Raw genomic sequence first — 18,507 nt, forward strand, 5'->3', positions numbered from 1 at the left:
AGCAATAGGAAGGGCGAGTATGCACTCAAGGAGAGCGACATCTACTATGATCATCTCAGACGGACCACTCCTAAGTTCCACCTGCGGATCGCGGGGTTGAGGGATCCCCACAATAAAATCAAAGTCGCCTCCTGCACGTGAGGTGCATTTAACCGCTTCGACAAAACCTATTCAAGGCATGCATGGCCATGCACTCCCCGCATAGCCAGTTCTTAAGCAAGCGCAAGGTTTCGACAACGTCATTGTAGAGTTCCAAGTCCGAAGCCAAATGCTCCTTTAACTGATCTATCCTTTGCTTTACATTGAAATGATCCCGCTGGAAATGCATGAGTAACCTAGAGTACACCTTGTATCATGGCATACCATCTTTGCAAAAATGAAAATTTTTAAAGGGGCAACACCAAATCCCCGTGGCCGAGCTAGGACCAGGCCCCCCACCACAAGCCCTCGTAAATCACTTAAGAAATTAAAAACTTTTTTTTTAGAAACATAAAAAAATGATGTTGGCATTTAATCAAACACTTGGCATGCATTAATAGCAAAACCTCCAAGCCAATATCGTTCATAACAAATCACCCAGAAACTGAAATGCTAGAAGACCAAATAAGCAAAAACCGAGAATGGGTGATGACGGTGGTAGATTATAATTTTGTTTGTATATACTTATGAATTTAATTTATATATAGTAAATACATTTATAGATTTATATAAATAATAGGTTGCTTGCAATACTAGTCCGACCCAGATTATGAAGCTTCAGCGTGTTTATACTAGATTATGAAGCTTCAGATTATGAATTTAATTAGGATGTCTTCTAATGTTTCTCAACTTGTGTGTATAATTGATCATCAGCACACAAACTTTTTGCTAGCTCCCTTTTTCTTTCCAAAGTTTATTTGACCAGATGTGTTGAGACAAAACACATTCCACTCATCACCATTATGCATCATTCACAACCATGGCAATGGGTGTGACCACATACCACATATTAAAAAAGATGAATTCCACTACTAGCAGCAAGCCAACAATACAAACAATTACACATACTTTCCTTATTTATAAGCAATTCCATAGGCATGAGGATTTATGAGTGATGCAGAAGAAAGGAAAACTTTCTTTATGTCGGTACTCGAGAACCCTGCTGCAGAAATACTGTCTCCGGTTTCCCTTGTAAGATGGCATCCATCAGCAACCGCCTGTTGCAGCGGATCTAAAGCGCGCTGTATAAATTTAAGAAACGTTCCATCTGCTCCAACAAACTAAAATGGTTACTTTTGCAACTGAAAGTTGTTAATAAGTAGGTTCAGTTTAGTTAGCACCTTCAGCAGCTACATGTTCCACAAATATGTAAAGCCCACCTGGTTTAAGCACCCTCTTGATTTCTGTACACAATGAAAAAAAATTTTTAAAAAATTGAAACTACTCTATTCCAAATTATCGTTTGGCTCGTTTAAAAGTAAAGCTCAAATTTTAATATATATATATATATATATATATATATATATATAAACTATAACCCAAATTTAATACATATAAATTATGAATTCTGCAGTTTATAACTTCTGCATTAATTATGTGTATGTTACTTACATGTATTATTTTTAGATATGTACATCAATATGTGTAAAATACAAAATAATAAGAATAATAGAATATTTAAAAACAAACGAACCGGCTTGACCAACACGAGCTGGCTTGAGCTTTAGACAAGCCTAGCCATAATTACTCTATGATGTAATTACATAATTACTCTACTTAATCCTCACAGTTAGCATGTGAAGAAACGTGGATCGACCCACTGGTAGACGATCAACTTTCCTCGGGTATGAGTATGCTATTTCACCGATGGTTCTCCGGAGTATGGATTCTTCCACCTACAAAACGAGCAGCACCGTGAACTTACCCCTCAGAAAGGGACAAAGGGGTCCTCTTTGGGGTAACCCTCCGGTGTGAGAATAAGAGATTGTAGGAGAAGATAATAATAATCTGAGAGTGAGTAAGGAATTGGAATGTATTTTCTTGCTTACCTCCTCTTGTGGAGGTGGTGTTGTATTTATAGTGCTAGGGTTTCCAATGATTGGGCTCAGATCCCATTAGGGCCTTTTTGGCCTCCTCCTATTGCTTTGCGCCACGTGTCCTTAGGACACCTGGTGCTTTTTCATTGATTATTCTCTGACCCAGGTATTTCACCTGACCCATGTGCAATCACGTGGTAGCACATGGGTTTTGCTGAGTTGTCCACCTTTCATTGGCAGCTGTCAACATCAGCATATTCTTATTCCTTAAAGGATACCTTCTGGAAGGTTGTCTGACGTGCACAATCAAGGTTGTCCTTATCCTGATTTGGATAAGGACGAGGTTGATTATGTGCATGTGTGATATGCGCCTATCCTGAGGATGCGCGAGGTCTTCTCTTTATTCTCACGCGCAGATGTGATATGCGCAAGCATATGTAATACGCGCCACGCGCAGATGCGCCACGCGCAGATGTGATATGCGTGAGCATGCGCAGATGCGCCACGCGCAGATGCGCCACGCGCAGATGTGATATGCGTGAGCATATATGGTGCGCGAGCATGTGATACGCGTGAGCATTTGTGATGCGTGAGCATATGTGATATGCGTGAGCATATGTGATGCGTGAGCATATGTGATATGCGCCATGCGCATAGGTTTTGGCTTTGTGCCTTCATGATATCTTGATTTCAAGCCTCTTGTTTATATCTTGTGGGTTGACCCGCTCCGCTCGATGTTAAGGCGGGTACATACCTCTTCAAGCCCCCCCAGTCTAATGTGTGTCTTGTCTCACGCGAGCGAGGTAAGATAGATATTAGACTTAATAGTTTGCTCTTTTAATAGGGTTTGTCTTTTCTTTTTATTTCTCATCGTTGCGCGAAATTCTATCCTTTTGGTTGAAACGAATCGTCCATGTACGTGGTTGGTTGGTGCTGACATGCGTCAGAGATGCAGACGTGTCAGACTTTTCGTGTGCTCGAGGTGCTACAGTTGCCTTTCATGTCCCCTCACACAGTGTCAGGAACACGTGTCGCGCTCGTGTTGGCCTGCACCTGCGAGTGGGGGCGCGTGAACTCTGATCAGTACCTGTTTCGTTCCCTTTCATGTCCCCACACACAGTGTCAGGGACACTTGTCGCGCTCGGGTTGGCCTGAACCTGCGAGTGGGGGCGCGTGAACTCTGATCAGTACCTGTTTCTCTCTCTCCTGGGCCTATAAAAGCAAGCCCTTTGAGTTATTATTCTTCATCTTCCTTGTTATTTCAGAGCTTTTTCCTTCCTTCCATTTTTATTCCGATTAAGTGCCTGTCTTTTGCTTCCAGACTTCCGTTCTTGAAGTAACCTCTGTTTGATTTACAGTTGTATGTCTGATAACCCAGACACCACAATCTCCCCCAGCAAACGCCGTGTAAAGTCATTAGTCATGTCTACTTTGAAGAAGACCGGCAAGGGGAAACGGGCTGCCGAGGCCTCGTCGGAGGAGGTGGGGAAGGTCAAGACAGTGAAGAGGTGGGATGAGATTCCCTGTAAATTGAGACAGTCTGATTTTGACAGTCTCATCGCCTCTCAGGGTTTTCTCCCTGAGTACGGCTGTATGCTCCCGGCGGCCGGGCAAACGGCGGCGGATCCACCCACCGGCTATATCTCCTTATATTGCCATTTTTTCACTCACTGCAACCTTCGTCTCCCGATGACAAGGTTTGTGGGTGCGCTGCTTCAATTTCATGGGATTCACATATCCCAAGTCCATCCTTTTGGACTTGTGCGCATGACTCATTTTGAGTTCATGTGTAAAGCACAGCGCGAGGAGCCCACCCCTCGGCGCTTTCAATATTTCTATAAGCCAAAAATCCAAGATTCTTGGTTCTCATTCGTTCCTCGCAGTCAGAAGGTCAAGTGCTGCACTGTTTCCTTCAAGAGCCTTCATGACTGGTCTGAGAAATTTTTTTATATTAAGGCTGGTGTGATTCCCATCCGCATGCCCATGCGCGCGATCACTTCTGCGCCCGCGGATGAGAATGTTCTTAAAAACCCAATTGGCGCATGGGTTAATAAGTTGACCGCTGAACCATCTCCCGCCAAGAATATTTGCGAGGAGGCGCTGGTGGGGGTTGGTATGAGCAGGAGGTGGGCCGACAGCGCGACTGAGCCTGTTATCCAAGTTGACGGCTTATGTGAGTTATTAGCTCATTGCATTATTTCTGCGCGAATATAATTCGTTTTGCTGATATCCTTTGTCTTGTTTTGTGCAGTAAGCAAGGAGTACGTCCACGCCGCCTATGATGAGCATATGGAGGGTAGCTCTGTCGCGCTGGGCGCTGGGGAAGTTGGCTTCCCCGATCGCTTCGATGACATGTTCATCCCTGTTGATTTGGGATTTTGCTTTGACAGCGATGCGCCTGGTAGGCCTTTGTACTTATGCTTATGCCTTTAGAATACCAAATTTGGTTAACATTTCTGTTGCACGTAATGTAGATGCGCTCGAGAACTATGAGCTGGAGCTCGCGGAAGAAGAGGTGGAGGAGGAAGCTGAGGTGCCCCAACTCAAGCGTAAAGCTAAAGGGAAAACTGGCGCAGGGGCCAGTAAAAAACAGAAGAAAAATGATGCCCCTGTTGCTCAGGATCCTCCTACTCAAGCGAAGGGACTTGAGAAAACCCAGGAGTTTACCTCCAAGTTTTCCTTGTCTTTGCCTCAAGGTGTGGGCAGACCTCCTGTCCACACGAGGTATGGTGCCGCCACCTCCTCTCTTCGCGCGGCGGAAAAGGGAAGCGGCGCTGCGCCTGCTGTTTCCTCTTCAACAGGTATACTTTGTTTATACTTTATGGTTTTATGAGCGTGATTCCGATAGAGTTATTAATGAATCTTTGCTCACTCAAATGTTTGTAGAGCCGGCGACCTTGGTGGATCAACCTCAGGCGCAACAAGGTACCGAGGCTGGGCCGAAGGTTGCTTCGAAGTCCCCTGTTTTACCCTCAAAAAGGGGGAAAATGGACTTCATGGCGATGTTTAACTCGCGAAAGGCGGTGCGCCAAGGTATATATTGCGCTTTTATTTTCTGACTTTTTTCTTTTAAATCAAGTCCTGAATCATCTCTTTGTTGGTTTTTTCATATGAATTATAGCTGGCACACAAGCTGCTGGCGGCACTGCTGGCGCCGGCGCCAGCGCCGTTGGTTCTGCTCCTGCTCCTGCAAGCACTGAATCTCCCCTCATTGGGATTACTAAGGAGCAAGAGGCTGTTTTACGCGCTGATCTAGCGGCGTCGAGACCTCCCTCACCTCCACCTGCGCGCAGCCCTCCTCGCGGAACTGGTTTTGATTTTTCCAGGTCGCAGGAGAAAAGGCCTGTTACAGAGGAAGATGAGGAGGTGCATTTTGAAGACTCCGATGGCGGCCGCGCAAGCCCTGTAGCGCCACGAGATTTCGTGGCCCTGACTTTTCTGCTTGCTCCCCGCAGGTATAAGTTCGTTTTGCTCCGCTGCGCGGACTTCCATATTAGTGTTTAAATGACTAGAACATTGCTTTGTGTTTGCAGGAAGCCGATCACATTTACCGCCCGAGATGGAATATTACTGAGGATAGCTCATTTCAGTCCATGGGTGTGTGTGAAGACTTCTGGGCTCATTCTGTGCCTCCAGCTGAAAGGAGGTTTCAGGAGGACCGCGCTCGCGTGGACTTGCTCAATGACCATCTTTTCGCTGGGTCAGCGTTCTTTGCTGCCTCCCAAGAGCTTCGCTATGATTACGTAAAGGTGCGTGATGCTCTTGCGGAGGCCAAGCAAGAGGCTAAGGTATCTGCTTGGAATCTTTCTGACGCTCGAGAGAGAGCTGAGAAACTCCAAGCAGAACTCAGCGAGAACCGAGCAAGTGCCAACGCTGCATTCGTGAAGCGCGGGCATGAGCTGCAGGCTGCGCGGGAGAAGCTGCAGGCAGCAGAGGCGGACGCGGCCAAGTACGCGCGGCGAGTGCACGAGTTGGAGCTGGATGCAGAGGCGCATGACCAAGCTCTTGTGCAGTCTATCACTGACAAATCTTCATTAGAGAGTGAGGTTGCGCGCCTGAAGAAAGAGCTTGAGGCCGCGCGGGCAGAGAAGGATGAAGCCCTGGCGACGGCAGCGTCTAGCCAAGAAGCGCTCGATGCTGCGCGAGCGGAAAGGAAACAGGCCTTGGCGGCAGCAGCGTCCGACAGAGAGGAGCTGAAACAGACCAAGGAAACTGTTGAGTTGTTAAACTCTCAGATTCCTGCTCTTGAGACGTCCGTTTCTTCCCTCGCGCAGGATCGCCAATGGCTAGTCTCACAGGGTATGACTCGTTGCGCTTATGCGATGAAATACTCAGACGAGTTTCAGACCCTTGTGATGGATTGTAACGCTGCCTCGCGCTTGGTGGGTCGAGCTGAAGGGTTTAAGGATGGCTGTGAATATAGCATGCTGAAGAAGAACCCATCCGACTACCCTTACCAGCTCGACGTTGTCTGCGCGGACATGGCCGATGTGGGGGAGAAGTATTTGAATACTCCCATTCCCATCCTTGAGCAGGTATTTTAACCTTAATGAGTTTACCTTGACTTATTTTCCTAGTCTTTTTGTACTCACACTTTTCCTTATGCTTTGCAGATAGCCTCGCTTGCTGATCAGCCCAATCTCGGCACTCTAAAGAAATTACTTGACGAGTGTGAAGGGGCTGGTGGCGGCAATGATGGCGCGGGCAATGCTGCCTCTGCTAGCGGCTCTGGCGTGGCCAAAGGACCCGCTCCTGACACTATTGTGATAGAAGACGACTCCGAACAGCTTGACTATGGGAAGTTTGGAGATGACGAGGAGCGGGCTGCGCCAGATGCTGAGGGTGGTAATGATGAGGGCGATGAAGAGGCTGACGTTGATATAGAAACTTGAGAAGCCCTTCATGTTTTTTTTTTATTTGTAGTTTGTATCTCATCATATTGTAAATTTGTAAACTTCTATGTTTTGGAATGAAATTTTGTTTTTCCCTTATTCGCATCTTGCGCATTCCCCATTCATCTCTTTATATTGCATGTTTGCTTGTTGAATATAAGATATGCTTGCACGTTGAAATAAGAACAAGGTTGTAAGGAAATTATTTTACTTAATCCTTGTCATATTTTAAGTGATTTTACAATATCCTGACTATGTTGACACGTGCCTTAGCGTTTCATTATTCCTCTTTTGCGCGACGTTATCGCGCATTTATTATAGGGAATTATGAGTTTTTTAGCCTTTACGTGTCAGTGTGTGTTACTCTGATATCCATTACAATTCCATGCGCGACCTCGACCTGAGACCTTAACAACTACGTTTTGGCATGTGCTTTGCCTTAGTTGTGCTTAGGTATTTTTATGGTCAGGCTGCGCAGCATGTAGGATGGATGTTGTGAGTTATTTGAGCTAAGGCTCATATTATTGGGCTAAGGCCCTGAGCTAAGGCTCATATTATTGGGCTAAGGCCCTGACGTTTTAGAGTTAAAACTCGTTAACGCGTTTGAGCTTGAAGCTCGCGCATGTATGTTTTACTTCGTTTTATTTTTGTTTTGATGTCAATACAATGTTGTCATATTGCTCAAAATTAATAAAGGGAAGTGTGAAACATGTATGCAAAAGGTAATAGAACACACATTAAGAGAAGATAGCGTGTATCATTATTCATAATGGCTTAAAAAGCCTTGATTACAAACTTGACAATTTTTACATGAAACATTTTCTAAGCTGTGCTGCGTTCCATGCGCGCGGGATCTTCTTTCCATTCAAATCTTTTAAAGCGTATGCGCCTTTTCCCAATTCTTCCGAGACTTGATAAGGTCCCTCCCAATTGGGGGACATCTTTCCCGGGGGTATCGCGCGGCTAGCTTCATTGTTTCGAAGGACAAAATCATTCTTCTTGAAGTGGCATTCTTTCACGCGCTGATTGTAATATTTTTCCAGTTTTTTCTTGTATATGGCTTCACTGATGATAGCCGCCTCTCTGCGCCCTTCAAGTAAGTTGAGATCCAACCTCCTTTCGCGCTCGTTATCAATCTTACTCATCATGAGCACTCTATGGGATGGGCATCCAATTTCTGCTGGAATCATAGCCTCCGTTCCATAGGTTAGGCTGAACGGGGATTCGCCATTGCTGGTTTTGCTTAATGTCCTGTGCGCCCACAGGACATTTGGTAGCTCTTCGACCTAAGAATGGGATTCTCCCTCCAACCTTTTCTTCAGCCCATTTAGCAAGCTTTGGTTCGCGCGCTCCACTTGGCCATTCCCCTGAGGGTGGTATACTGAAGTGAAGATTTGGTTGATGCGCAATTCCTTGAGCCAACTGGATATCTTCCTGTCGGTGAATTGTTTGCCATTGTCGCTCACAATTTCCATGGGAAGGCCAAAACGGCATATGATGTGGCTCCAAATAAATTGCTTCATCGCCTCGGCTGTGATTTTTGCTAGTGGCTTGGCTTCAACCCATTTTGTGAAATAGTCTACTGCCACTACCAAAAATTTTACTCGCCCTTGCGCTTGCGGTAGGGGACCCACAATATCGATTGCCCATTTGTGGAAAGGCCATGCGGAGGTCACCGGAATCAAGTTGTTCTTTGGCCGCATGGTGTTTGGTGCATAGCTCTGACACGCTTTGCATTTTTGGATCTCTTTTAACGCGTCCAAGTACATGCCTGGCCAATAGTAACCTGCGCTCATTGCCTTGGCAACCACCATGCGTGGGCCAGCATGTATTCCACAGATTCCTTCGTGTATCTCTCTGATCACATAGCTTGCTTCCTCAGCATCTAGGAATTTCATGAGTGGTCCAAGATAAGAGCGTCGATATAATGTACCATCAAGCAGTTCATAGTTCTGCGACTTGTGTCTTATCTTCCTCGCCTGTGCGCGATCGTCCGGTACCTTTCCCTCCTTCAAGAATTCCATTATTGGAGTTATCCATGATGAAGGTGTTGTATGAGTTACAAGGACAGACTTCGCTCCCACCGACGGGTTGCTCATTACTTCCACCCTGACATCTTTGCCAAAGTGATCGAAGCTGGTTGATGCCATCTTGCTCAGCGCGTCGGCAGATTTGTTTTCACTGCCTGGAATATGTATGATTCTGAAGCAGTCAAATTGCTCGATGAGCTTTTTCGCCTGCTCTAGATACAGAGGCATGGTGTTTTCCTTGGCATCATAAAGGCCATTGACCTGTGCTGCTACCAAGTATGAATCAACATGGGCCTCTAGCTTTTTAACTCCGAACTTGTGCGCGATGCGCAGGCCAGCCAGCAGGGCTTCATACTCAGCCTCGTTGTTGGTGCTCTTGAAATCCAACCTGATTGCATAAGTATACTCATGATTTTCTGGATCCACCAGTTTGAGGCCTGCGCCGGACCCTTCGTTGTTTGAAGCTCCATCAATGAATAATCTCCAAAAATTTTCTTCATTATTGGCTCGCGGAGGGTCTACCTCGCGCTGAGCCTCTTCAATTTTTCCTTCAGGGATTTCTGCAATGAAATCAGCTAAGACTTGTCCCTTTATTGCTGGACGGGGCTTATAGGCGATCGTGTGCTCTCCTAATTCCAGCGCCCATTATGTCAGCCTTCCTGAGAGCGCGGGACGTCGCAAGACTTGCTGGATGTTGTAACCAGTCAGAACTTCAATAGGATGACCATTGAAATATCTATGAAGCTTGCGCGACGCGTGTGTTAGTGACAAAACTAACTTTTCCATGATGGAGTAGCGCGTCTCAGGATCTGTCAGCACCCGACTCACATAATATATTGGTGTTTGGATTCCCTTGCGATCCACCAACAACACTGCGCCGATGGCGCGCTCTCCTGCTGACAGGTACAATGTTAGAGTTTCGCCAGGAAGTGGAGCTGTGAGCGCAGGCAGATTTATCAAACATTCTTTTATCTCACTGAAAGCTTGCTCGGCCTCAGGCGTCCACTTGAATTGGCTTTTCTTTAGGCAATTTCTCAATGTGTTAACAAATGGGGTAGATTTGCTTGCATGGTTCGCTAGGAACCTGTTAATTGATACCAATCTACCATTCAACTTTTGAACTTCCTTCATGGTGGATGGTGAGGGCATGTCAAGGATGGCCTCCACCTTCTCTGGGTTCACCTTGAAACCATCCTTGGTGACCATTACACCTAGAAATTTCCCTTCTTGTACGCCGAAAGTGCATTTGCTCGGGTTGAGCTTCATGTTTACTTCCTTTAGGCGCCAAAGGGTTTCTTCGATGTCTTTGAGCATTTGTTTTTCCTCCCTGCTTTTGATCACCAAATCATCCACGTAGACTTCTAGGTTTCTTCCGATTTGCTCGTTGAAAACCGCATCCATAAGTCTTTGGTAGGTGGCTCCCGCATTCTTCAAACCAAAGGGCATTTTTGTGTAACAAAAAACACCCTTGTCGGTTCTGAAGACAGTCTTGTCCTCGTCTTGTGGTGCCATTTGAATTTGGTGATAGCCCTTGTAGGCATCCAGGAAACATTTGAGCTTGAATGGCGCCACAGAGTCCACCTTCGCGTCGATGTTTGGGAAGGGGTAACAATCTTTTGGACATGCTTTGTTGAGGTCCTTGAAGTCAATGCACATCCTCCATGACCCGTTGCTCTTCTTTACCATCACCGGATTGGCTACCCATGTCTGGTATCGTATTGGGCGGATGATGTTTGCGCGCAGTAGATCCTCTACTTGCTCATTCATGGCCTTCGCCTTCTCATCCCCATGACTCTCTTCTTTTGAGCAATTGGCTCTACAGACTTGAACGTGTTGAGAGAATGTTGCGCCAGGTCTCGCGGAACCCCAGTCATATCAGAATGTTGCCACGCGAAGACCGACATATATGTTGTGAGCAATCTTTTCATTCTCAACCTCGTGTCGTCTGATATCGTAGCTCCAATTGTGATTGTTTGCTCTGGGAATTTTGGGTTGAGAATCCATTCCTCTGGCGCGTTGTCTGCCATTGGAAGTTTCATTCTCCCTTCCCGCGGTATACTTGTCACTGCGCACAAATGATCTCGGTGTACAAATGTTACACCTGTTGGTGTTGGGAACCCCAACGCGCCGTGCGCTGGCAACGTTATGGCGTTGAATTGGGCAATCGTTCCTCTACCCAAGATCATATTGTGGCATGAAGTGGTGGGCAAGACCAAGAAGTTGACAATTTCGGCTCGCTTGTGTTTCTCATCCCCCATAGTTAGTTCAAATTGTATCTGACCTAGGGGGTGAATGATTTCATTTGAAACACCAGAGATTGGTGCATTCACAATTTCGAGCCTTGCTTGGTCTGCTGGATCCAACTTCCTGAAACATTGCTCATACATGATGTCTGATTCACTGCCAGTGTCCACCAGGACTTTTGACACTTCATAATGAGCAATGTGTGTAGTGATGACTAGAGGACTGCTGATAGAAGGGCCTCCCCTGATTCTTGGGAAGATTACTTGTTGCTCGCGCCAATCTCCTTGGACTTGCGCGCTTCTCTTTCTCGATCTTTGCCCTTGCCTTCCTCCCTCGGCTACACAGATTCTTTTGAACTTTTTACTGGCTGAGGCTCCCTCTGGTTGTTCATTCTCTGGTCTTGGGTTTTTCACAAGGTGAGCCAACTTGCCTGATTTCACATCTCTTTCAATCGCATCCTTCAAATGGTGGCATGCATCGGTGTTGTGCCCTGTGGACTTGTGAAACTCACAATACTTGCCTCTGTTTGGTGGTCCCTTATAGTGTAGTGGCTTGGGGCTTTTGAACTGGACATTCTCTGTGCTTAACACTTGTGAAGGCGTTTTAGTGAGGGGAGTCCATATTCTTGGTAGAGGTCTGTTAGGCTCTCTGCCGCCTTCCCTCTTGTCACCCTCTCCGCGATTACGAATGTCTTTTTGGGGCTGGGGTGAGCTTGGTTGCGCCTGCTTTTCTGCGGGAGAAAAACTGGTTTGTTGCAACCTGGACCATACAGAGTTTTGTTTGCCCCTCCTTTCGTTGTTGCGCGGTGCTTCTGCTTGATGCCCTCTTTCTCTTGCTCTATCTTGGGCAATTTGTTTTTCATTTCGCGCGAAGACTCGCGATGCTTCCATTAGCTTAGCCCAAGTGGTTGGCATGCCATCTCTGCTCACGAGAGCTATGCGGAGTTGATCACTGCGCGCACCTTATATAAAGGCCACGCGCAAGAGTTGCTCAGTGATACCTCCAATTGCAAGAGATTCCTGATTGAAACGAGTTATGTAGTCTTCAATCGTTTCATCATTCCTGCGCACGCAGTGCATGTCATCAGGGTCGCGCGTGTGTCTGCGCTGCTGTACGAAGTGAGCTTGGAACTTTTCCAATAGCTCTTCGAACCCATCGATTTGCCCAGTCGGCAAGCTTTCGAACCAGACACGCGCCGCGCCCGTGAGGTAGCGAGCAAACATGTGACACCATGTTGGCATCGTCCAGCTTTCTAGGTTTCCATTGTTATAAAAACCTTGTAAGAAATCGTCTGGATCTGTTGTGCCATCGTACTTGCCCAACCCACTTGGCATCTTGGTTTTGTGTTGAATGGGAGCCTTCGCGATGCGCTCAGTGAATTTTGAATGCTTCACCAAGATGGCTGGCCTGTACGGTGTGGTTACGTCCACTTGCCCTCTCGCTGGTGGGTTGTACGGTGTGTACAGATCCAGATCGGCTTTGGCTCCAGGCGCCATGTTCATGTGCGCGCGGAGCTGTGAGCCTCCTGCATGAGTATCTCGCGTCTTCCTCATACTGTGCACTTCTTCATCACTAAACTCAGCGTGTTCAGTTTGAACTGAGTGACCATCTTCCGGCGCGCGCGCCCTTTTTGTTGTTCCTTGAATGGTTTGCTTATCAAACGCGAGCCTTTGTGTTAAGTCGGCTAACTTTTTGTGTTTGACCAGCTCATTGTATTTGTCCATTAAACGTCGTTGTTCGTTTATGAGCCATTCTTTAGGGTCATTGGTTTCATCTTTTGGACCCATTGGTCCTTTTTGTTTCGCGCCAGTAAGATTTTGGAACGTGAGATCGTCTGGATGAGTTTCAGTCTGGCTATGAGGAGTTGTGATGAAGGGATGGTTACTGGTGGTGCGCGCAGAATCACGCGGCACCCTCAGAAACTGCTGTCCCTCATTAACATCCTCACGCTCAATATCCTCCAGAACTTGATCGCTGTTTCGAACACCAGAAACCATGGTGAAGTTTTTCAGAGAGAACTGATAAGATTTTGTTGCCGTTGTAACAGGTGATGGCGCCAATGAAGAAACGTGGATCGACCCACTGGTAGACGATCAACTTTCCTCGGGTATGAGTATGCTATTTCACCGATGGTTCTCCGGAGTATGGATTCTTCCACCTACAAAACGAGCAGCACCGTGAACTTACCCCTCAGAAAGGGACAGAGGGGTCCTCTTTGGGGTAACCCTCCGGTGTGAGAATAAGAGATTGTAGGAGAAGATAATAATAATCTGAGAGTGAGTAAGGAATTGGAATGTATTTTCTTGCTTACCTCCTCTTGTGGAGGTGGTGTGGTATTTATAGTGCTAGGGTTTCCAATGATTGGGCTCAGATCCCATTAGGGCCTTTTTGGCCTCCTCCTATTGCTTTGCGCCACGTGTCCTTAGGACTCCTGGTGCTTTTTCATTGATTATTCTCTGACCCAGGTATTTCACCTGACCCATGTGCAATCACGTGGTAGCACATGGGTTTTGCTGAGTTGTCCACCTTTCATTGGCAGCTGTCAACATCAGCATATTCTTATTCCTTAAAGAATACCTTCTGGAAGGTTGTCTGACGTGCACAATCAAGGTTGTCCTTATCCTGATTTGGATAAGGACGAGGTTGATTATGTGCATGTGTGATATGCGCCTATCCTGAGGATGCGCGAGGTCTTCTCTTTATTCTCACGTGCAGATGTGATATGCGCAAGCATATGTAATACGCGCCACGCGCAGATGCGCCACGCGCAGATGTGATATGCGTGAGCATGCGATATGCGCCACGCGCAGATGCGCCACGCGCAGATGTGATATGCGTGAGCATATATGGTGCGCGAGCATGTGATACGCGTGAGCATATGTGATACGCGTGAGCATATGTGATATGCGCCATGCGCATAGGTTTTGGCTTTGTGCCTTCATGATATCTTGATTTCAAGCCTCTTGTTTATATCTTGTGGGTTGACCCGCTCCGCTCGATGTTAAGGCTCGTACATACCTCTTCAGCATGTTAATTGCATTTGTATTTGATCACCCTATAAAATATGACCCAAAGTTAATATATGTAAAATTATGAATTTTCTAGTGTATAAATCTGCTTTATGTGTATGTTACAAATATTACATTAGGTTTTATATAATATCAGTATGTGTAAAATATAAAAACAAATAAATAATTAATGAGCCGGCTAGAGCTGTTGATAAGTCGAGCCGAAGCTCAGCATTTCAGCTCGTTAAGATAAACAAGCTGAGGCGGTTCGATTACAGCCCTAAAAGATTATTTAAAAACTACCGTGACAGATTTTCTTACTCTCTCATATAAACATTAGTCAGTCATATTGATGCAGCTTATTAGAAAGAATCATAATGTGACAATGAATGGATAAAAACATAACCTGAAGAGTCTTGTTAACATCGTTAACCGAACACAACACTAATGTACCCACAACTGCATCCATAGAAGCATCACTTACAGGCAATGCTTCTGCAACCTGCATTAATTTCCCATTTTTATAAAGTTGTAACACAAGTTATATTAGTGATAACAAGTGAAGGTCATTAAGAAGACATACAGCATGAATAAACTTAAATTTGGTTTCAGTCAAACCGGAGGCTTGTGCTGCAGCTTTAGCATATTTTTCCATCTTTCTGTTTGGGTCAACACCGACTACAGTTGCACCCGAACCATAATATTTGAGATTAGGACCTGTTCCTATTCCAAGCTCTAGTATTTTTGCATTCTTTTCTGTTAAATTTGCAAAAAGTTGCGACTTATAACCTGCAATCTTGTTATATAATAACTGTCATTTACACAAACAAAAGCGAGTAATGATATAATTACTACATTGTTTCTAACCTCAGCCTCGTAAGATTTCATTGATGCATCCATTGCTGCAGCATAAAACTCTTCGTACCAGTCGGGTCTAGGAGGGTGAACCCTGTTCAGTACAGCCTTCATAAAGCATTAAATCCATTAAAAATCTCTTCAGTATTGATCAACAAAGTTAAATACTTGATACTTTGACAGAATTTGCTGCCTAATTGACCAAAATTAACTTGAACATGATTAGGGATGTAAACGAGCCGAGCTGGTCGTGAACTACTCGAGATCGGGTCGTCAAAAACTCGAATTGACCTGAGCTTAAACGAGCCTGAGCCCAAGCTCTAGTTTTTATTGAGGCTCAATTAATAAACGAGCTCAAGCCATATGTATCTCAAGTCTGCTTGCGAGCCTAACAAGCTTTTTATTTATATAACTTTTGTTTAGTATATTTATATAACAAGTATTATTATGTACAAAATTGTGATAAAAATAATTAAGTAATTTACATTATACTATATCAGATTTAAATATATAAGTATAAATATACGTGTAAAAATATATAAATATAGTAATTAAATAATTATTATGTAGAGAGTTATGATAAAAGCTTTAACGGGGTCAGGGGTGGTTTAGAAATCTGATGGAGAAGTAGTAATATGAAAGTGGTTGGTACCATGGGATCATCAGAAATGGAATGAGAGGCATTGGATTGGTGAAGTGGAATGAGAGGTGTGGAGATTACAAATGGTCTTCTGCCACATAAGCAGCTTCCTGCACATGATGATGATGATGATGATGATGGTGGCTTTGCATGGTTTCCGATTAATTGGGAGGAGGAAGATGGACCAGATGAAGATGATATACCAACAAACATTATCTACGCCTCTTTCCTTTCCTTTCCTTTCCTTCCCTCCACTTAATATATTCAATTCATTTCTTTAGAAGAAATTTTTTACGTGATTGGTTGGATTAAAGATGTGGCCCCACATACAGAGCCTCTTGCCCTGCTATTCGGGTAGTGATTTGCCGGAGGAATTTGTTGCAAAATGTGCGAGGTGGCTTGAGGAGTGTAGATCTACACTCAATTTCGCTCATTGAAACGATATAAGCAAAATGGAGAATTGCATTTTCCCTTTGAGTGAAAACCGCGTGTAAATTTGTGTTGATTATGAGAGTGACTTTGTCTTTGACAATGAAAGTGAAAGTTATGAGTGTTATTGATTAAATTGTCAACACTAATTATTGTCTGCCAATGAGTTATGCTTTATATTATTATAATCCAATTGGATCTAAAAGTTTAAATTATGTTCGTTTTAGGTTCTAAAAGGTTAACATTTACAAACAATCTATCTAATTTGTTAATGTTTGGTGTCCCTGTTTTATAAAAATAAACAATATATTGGATTGTTGGATATAAACAAACAATAACATACATGAACAAATCTTAACGGACATATTACAAAGAAAAAATATGTGTCGATGTTCGTTCATTTACCTGAACAAATAAACGAGCTTTAGTAATGTTTGCTTTAAAACACAATGCTTTAAGCATTATATCCAATGTTTCATTCCGCATCACTGTCACACCCTAATTCCTTTATACGAACTCAATAAAAAGCTAGAGAAAAACTTATAGCTTGGGAAAGATATAAAAACTAAAATAAAGTTGATAATGTGTTAAATTGCTAAAAGCTCTATGAATATTTGATTAAAACACCGGAAAATCGAGATTTGTAACAACTGATAGAAAAACTAAAATGACGGGTTCACGCCAAACTGCCTATCCATCAACGAACAAGGACCATACTTGAACCTAAATTCGATCCATTTTCCCATAAAAAAACAAACACCATACAACAGTTGCATTTAATATGAGTGAATAAATGAGAGAAGAAATTTATTCTGCCCATCATATATAAGAGACCACAAACAATATTCTGAAGATGGTAAAACTCTCAAGATACAAAAATGATAATAGTATCATCACTCAAGAATGTGTTTCTTGATTGTTGATTCTGAAACAATGGTACAAAACTCATGCAGATGTTATTCATACCAATCACAGAACACTCAGTTCGGATGGTCACGATCTTCAGAACAAGATTTGTCATCAATCATCACGTCTAAATCAGACCCTTGATCCTCTGAAGCAGCATGATCCGGGCTACCACCATCTACTAAAACAAGAAAAACAAAAAGATTCAATCTTTTAACAGAAAACTGCATGAAAAAACTGAAAAGATTCAATCTTTAACAGAAACCTGCATAAAAAAAAAGATAAAATATTTTATCATAAAACTACATTTTGAGTGTTGTTGGTTGCAGGGGCAAAAAGGTTATAAACTACAAAGTACCTTCGCCTTCATCTGCCGGGGCATAAGCTGACCTTGAACGAGTTTGGTGGTGTGGGGTCGGCTGCCAAGAAATATCAAGTCAGTAATATAATACACCTTTGACAAATTTTGGACCATTTAAACCTGTTTCATTTTTGCATTTATAACATGCCTAGTTATAAAGTACCTGTAATTTTGGGCGCAATGCTTCCAAAGGTCCTTTGCTCTTTTGTGAACCCTGGTGGCAACCATGGTATAAAGAAAGAAAGAAAGAAAGAAAGAAAACTAAAAAACAAATCAAAGGTATTAAAGTGCATTTAATACCTTTCCTAGCGCCCAATCTGCAGAATCAAAGAAAGCGCGATCATGGTCCTGCAAGAAAAGAAAGGTGTTGGTAACTAAAACTAAAAACCAAAAGAAGTAGAGAAATTTAGACTAGTAAAGAAATTACCTTTGAGATTAGTGGGGTTTTCCTTGGTAGTAACCCTCCATACTTTTTCTTTATTACTGCTTCCTGCACACATAGCAGCATTATTATTATTATTATTAGTGGGAGTACGCTTGTGTGTATAAACGCAAACCAAATATAAAAAAGAAGCGAAAAGTACCTCCTGGGCGGGTGAGGGCATGGGAATATCCTCTGGTTTTTCTTCTTGACAAGGGTGGTCATCAAGTTTTGGATCATTATCCGAGATATGGAGGTCTTTAGAACTCTCATTATTCTCAGACATCTTTGTGTGAAGGAACTAGCACAAGGCTTAATATTTATGACCTGACAGACATCATCCAATCATAAACAGTTTATCAATAATAAATAAACCTATCTATATATTTGATCAATTACTTTTAAGTTGAGAAATCAGAGTCATAGATGATTTAAAAATATAAATTACAAGATTTTAGCAAACAAAATAAACGGATTAGAAGAAGGAGATTGTGAAGTTACCTGAAAAGAAAAATGGTGTTGTGTTTGGGAAGAAAGAGAATCCAGGCAGACTGTGTTGTCCTGCGTACTTCAGAGGCTGTTTGCCTTCTTTTTTCAAGGACCAAAATATTTTTAATTGAGAATAAGCATATTATTGGATGCAATCTTATGTGCTTTGAAATTTTATTTGGTCAAATTTAATTCTAATGAATAAAAAAAAAAGAAA

At 43.7% G+C, this 18,507-nt stretch overlaps 2 protein-coding genes across 2 annotated transcripts; both read right to left on the minus strand.

Moving 5' to 3' along the window:
• Positions 1-816: 816 nt before the first annotated feature.
• Positions 817-15,897, minus strand: LOC143620618 (uncharacterized). Its single transcript, XM_077092274.1, has 6 exons — positions 15,697-15,897; positions 15,057-15,152; positions 14,773-14,985; positions 14,595-14,691; positions 1,320-1,382; positions 817-1,246 (listed from the first exon to the last, which is right to left on the minus strand). Exons 1-6 carry the CDS (start codon positions 15,895-15,897, stop codon positions 1,053-1,055), a joined length of 864 nt encoding a protein of 287 aa, XP_076948389.1. The 3' UTR covers positions 817-1,052.
• Positions 15,898-16,830: 933 nt separating this feature from the next.
• LOC143620619 (uncharacterized) lies at positions 16,831-18,087 on the minus strand. The gene is made up of 6 exons (XM_077092275.1): positions 17,965-18,087; positions 17,808-17,870; positions 17,681-17,728; positions 17,544-17,594; positions 17,378-17,438; positions 16,831-17,197 (listed from the first exon to the last, which is right to left on the minus strand). Exons 1-6 carry the CDS (start codon positions 18,085-18,087, stop codon positions 17,094-17,096), a joined length of 450 nt encoding a protein of 149 aa, XP_076948390.1. The 3' UTR covers positions 16,831-17,093.
• Between the last annotated feature and the right edge of the window lie 420 nt (positions 18,088-18,507).

This window comes from Bidens hawaiensis, unplaced genomic scaffold (assembly GCF_021521415.1).
Source record: "Bidens hawaiensis isolate Kalapana, Puna unplaced genomic scaffold, B.hawaiensis_p1.1 tig00002617_1, whole genome shotgun sequence".
NCBI classification, from domain to species: domain Eukaryota; kingdom Viridiplantae; phylum Streptophyta; class Magnoliopsida; order Asterales; family Asteraceae; genus Bidens; species Bidens hawaiensis.

Coding starts and splice junctions, on each gene's coding strand:
- LOC143620619 (XM_077092275.1), bottom strand. CDS start 18,087: ATGTCTGAGAATAATGAGAGTTCTAAAGACCTCCATATCTCGGATAAT. Junction 17,729..17,807: donor AAACCCCACTAATCTCAAAG/GTAATTTCTTTA, acceptor CTTTTCTTGCAG/GACCATGATCGCGCTTTCTT. Junction 17,595..17,680: donor CAGATTGGGCGCTAGGAAAG/GTATTAAATGCA, acceptor GGTTGCCACCAG/GGTTCACAAAAGAGCAAAGG.
- LOC143620618 (XM_077092274.1), bottom strand. CDS start 15,897: ATGTTTGTTGGTATATCATCTTCATCTGGTCCATCTTCCTCCTCCCAA. Junction 14,692..14,772: donor AATTTAAGTTTATTCATGCT/GTATGTCTTCTT, acceptor AAATTAATGCAG/GTTGCAGAAGCATTGCCTGT. Junction 1,383..14,594: donor TGTTAACAAGACTCTTCAGG/TTATGTTTTTAT, acceptor CATTGTGTACAG/AAATCAAGAGGGTGCTTAAA.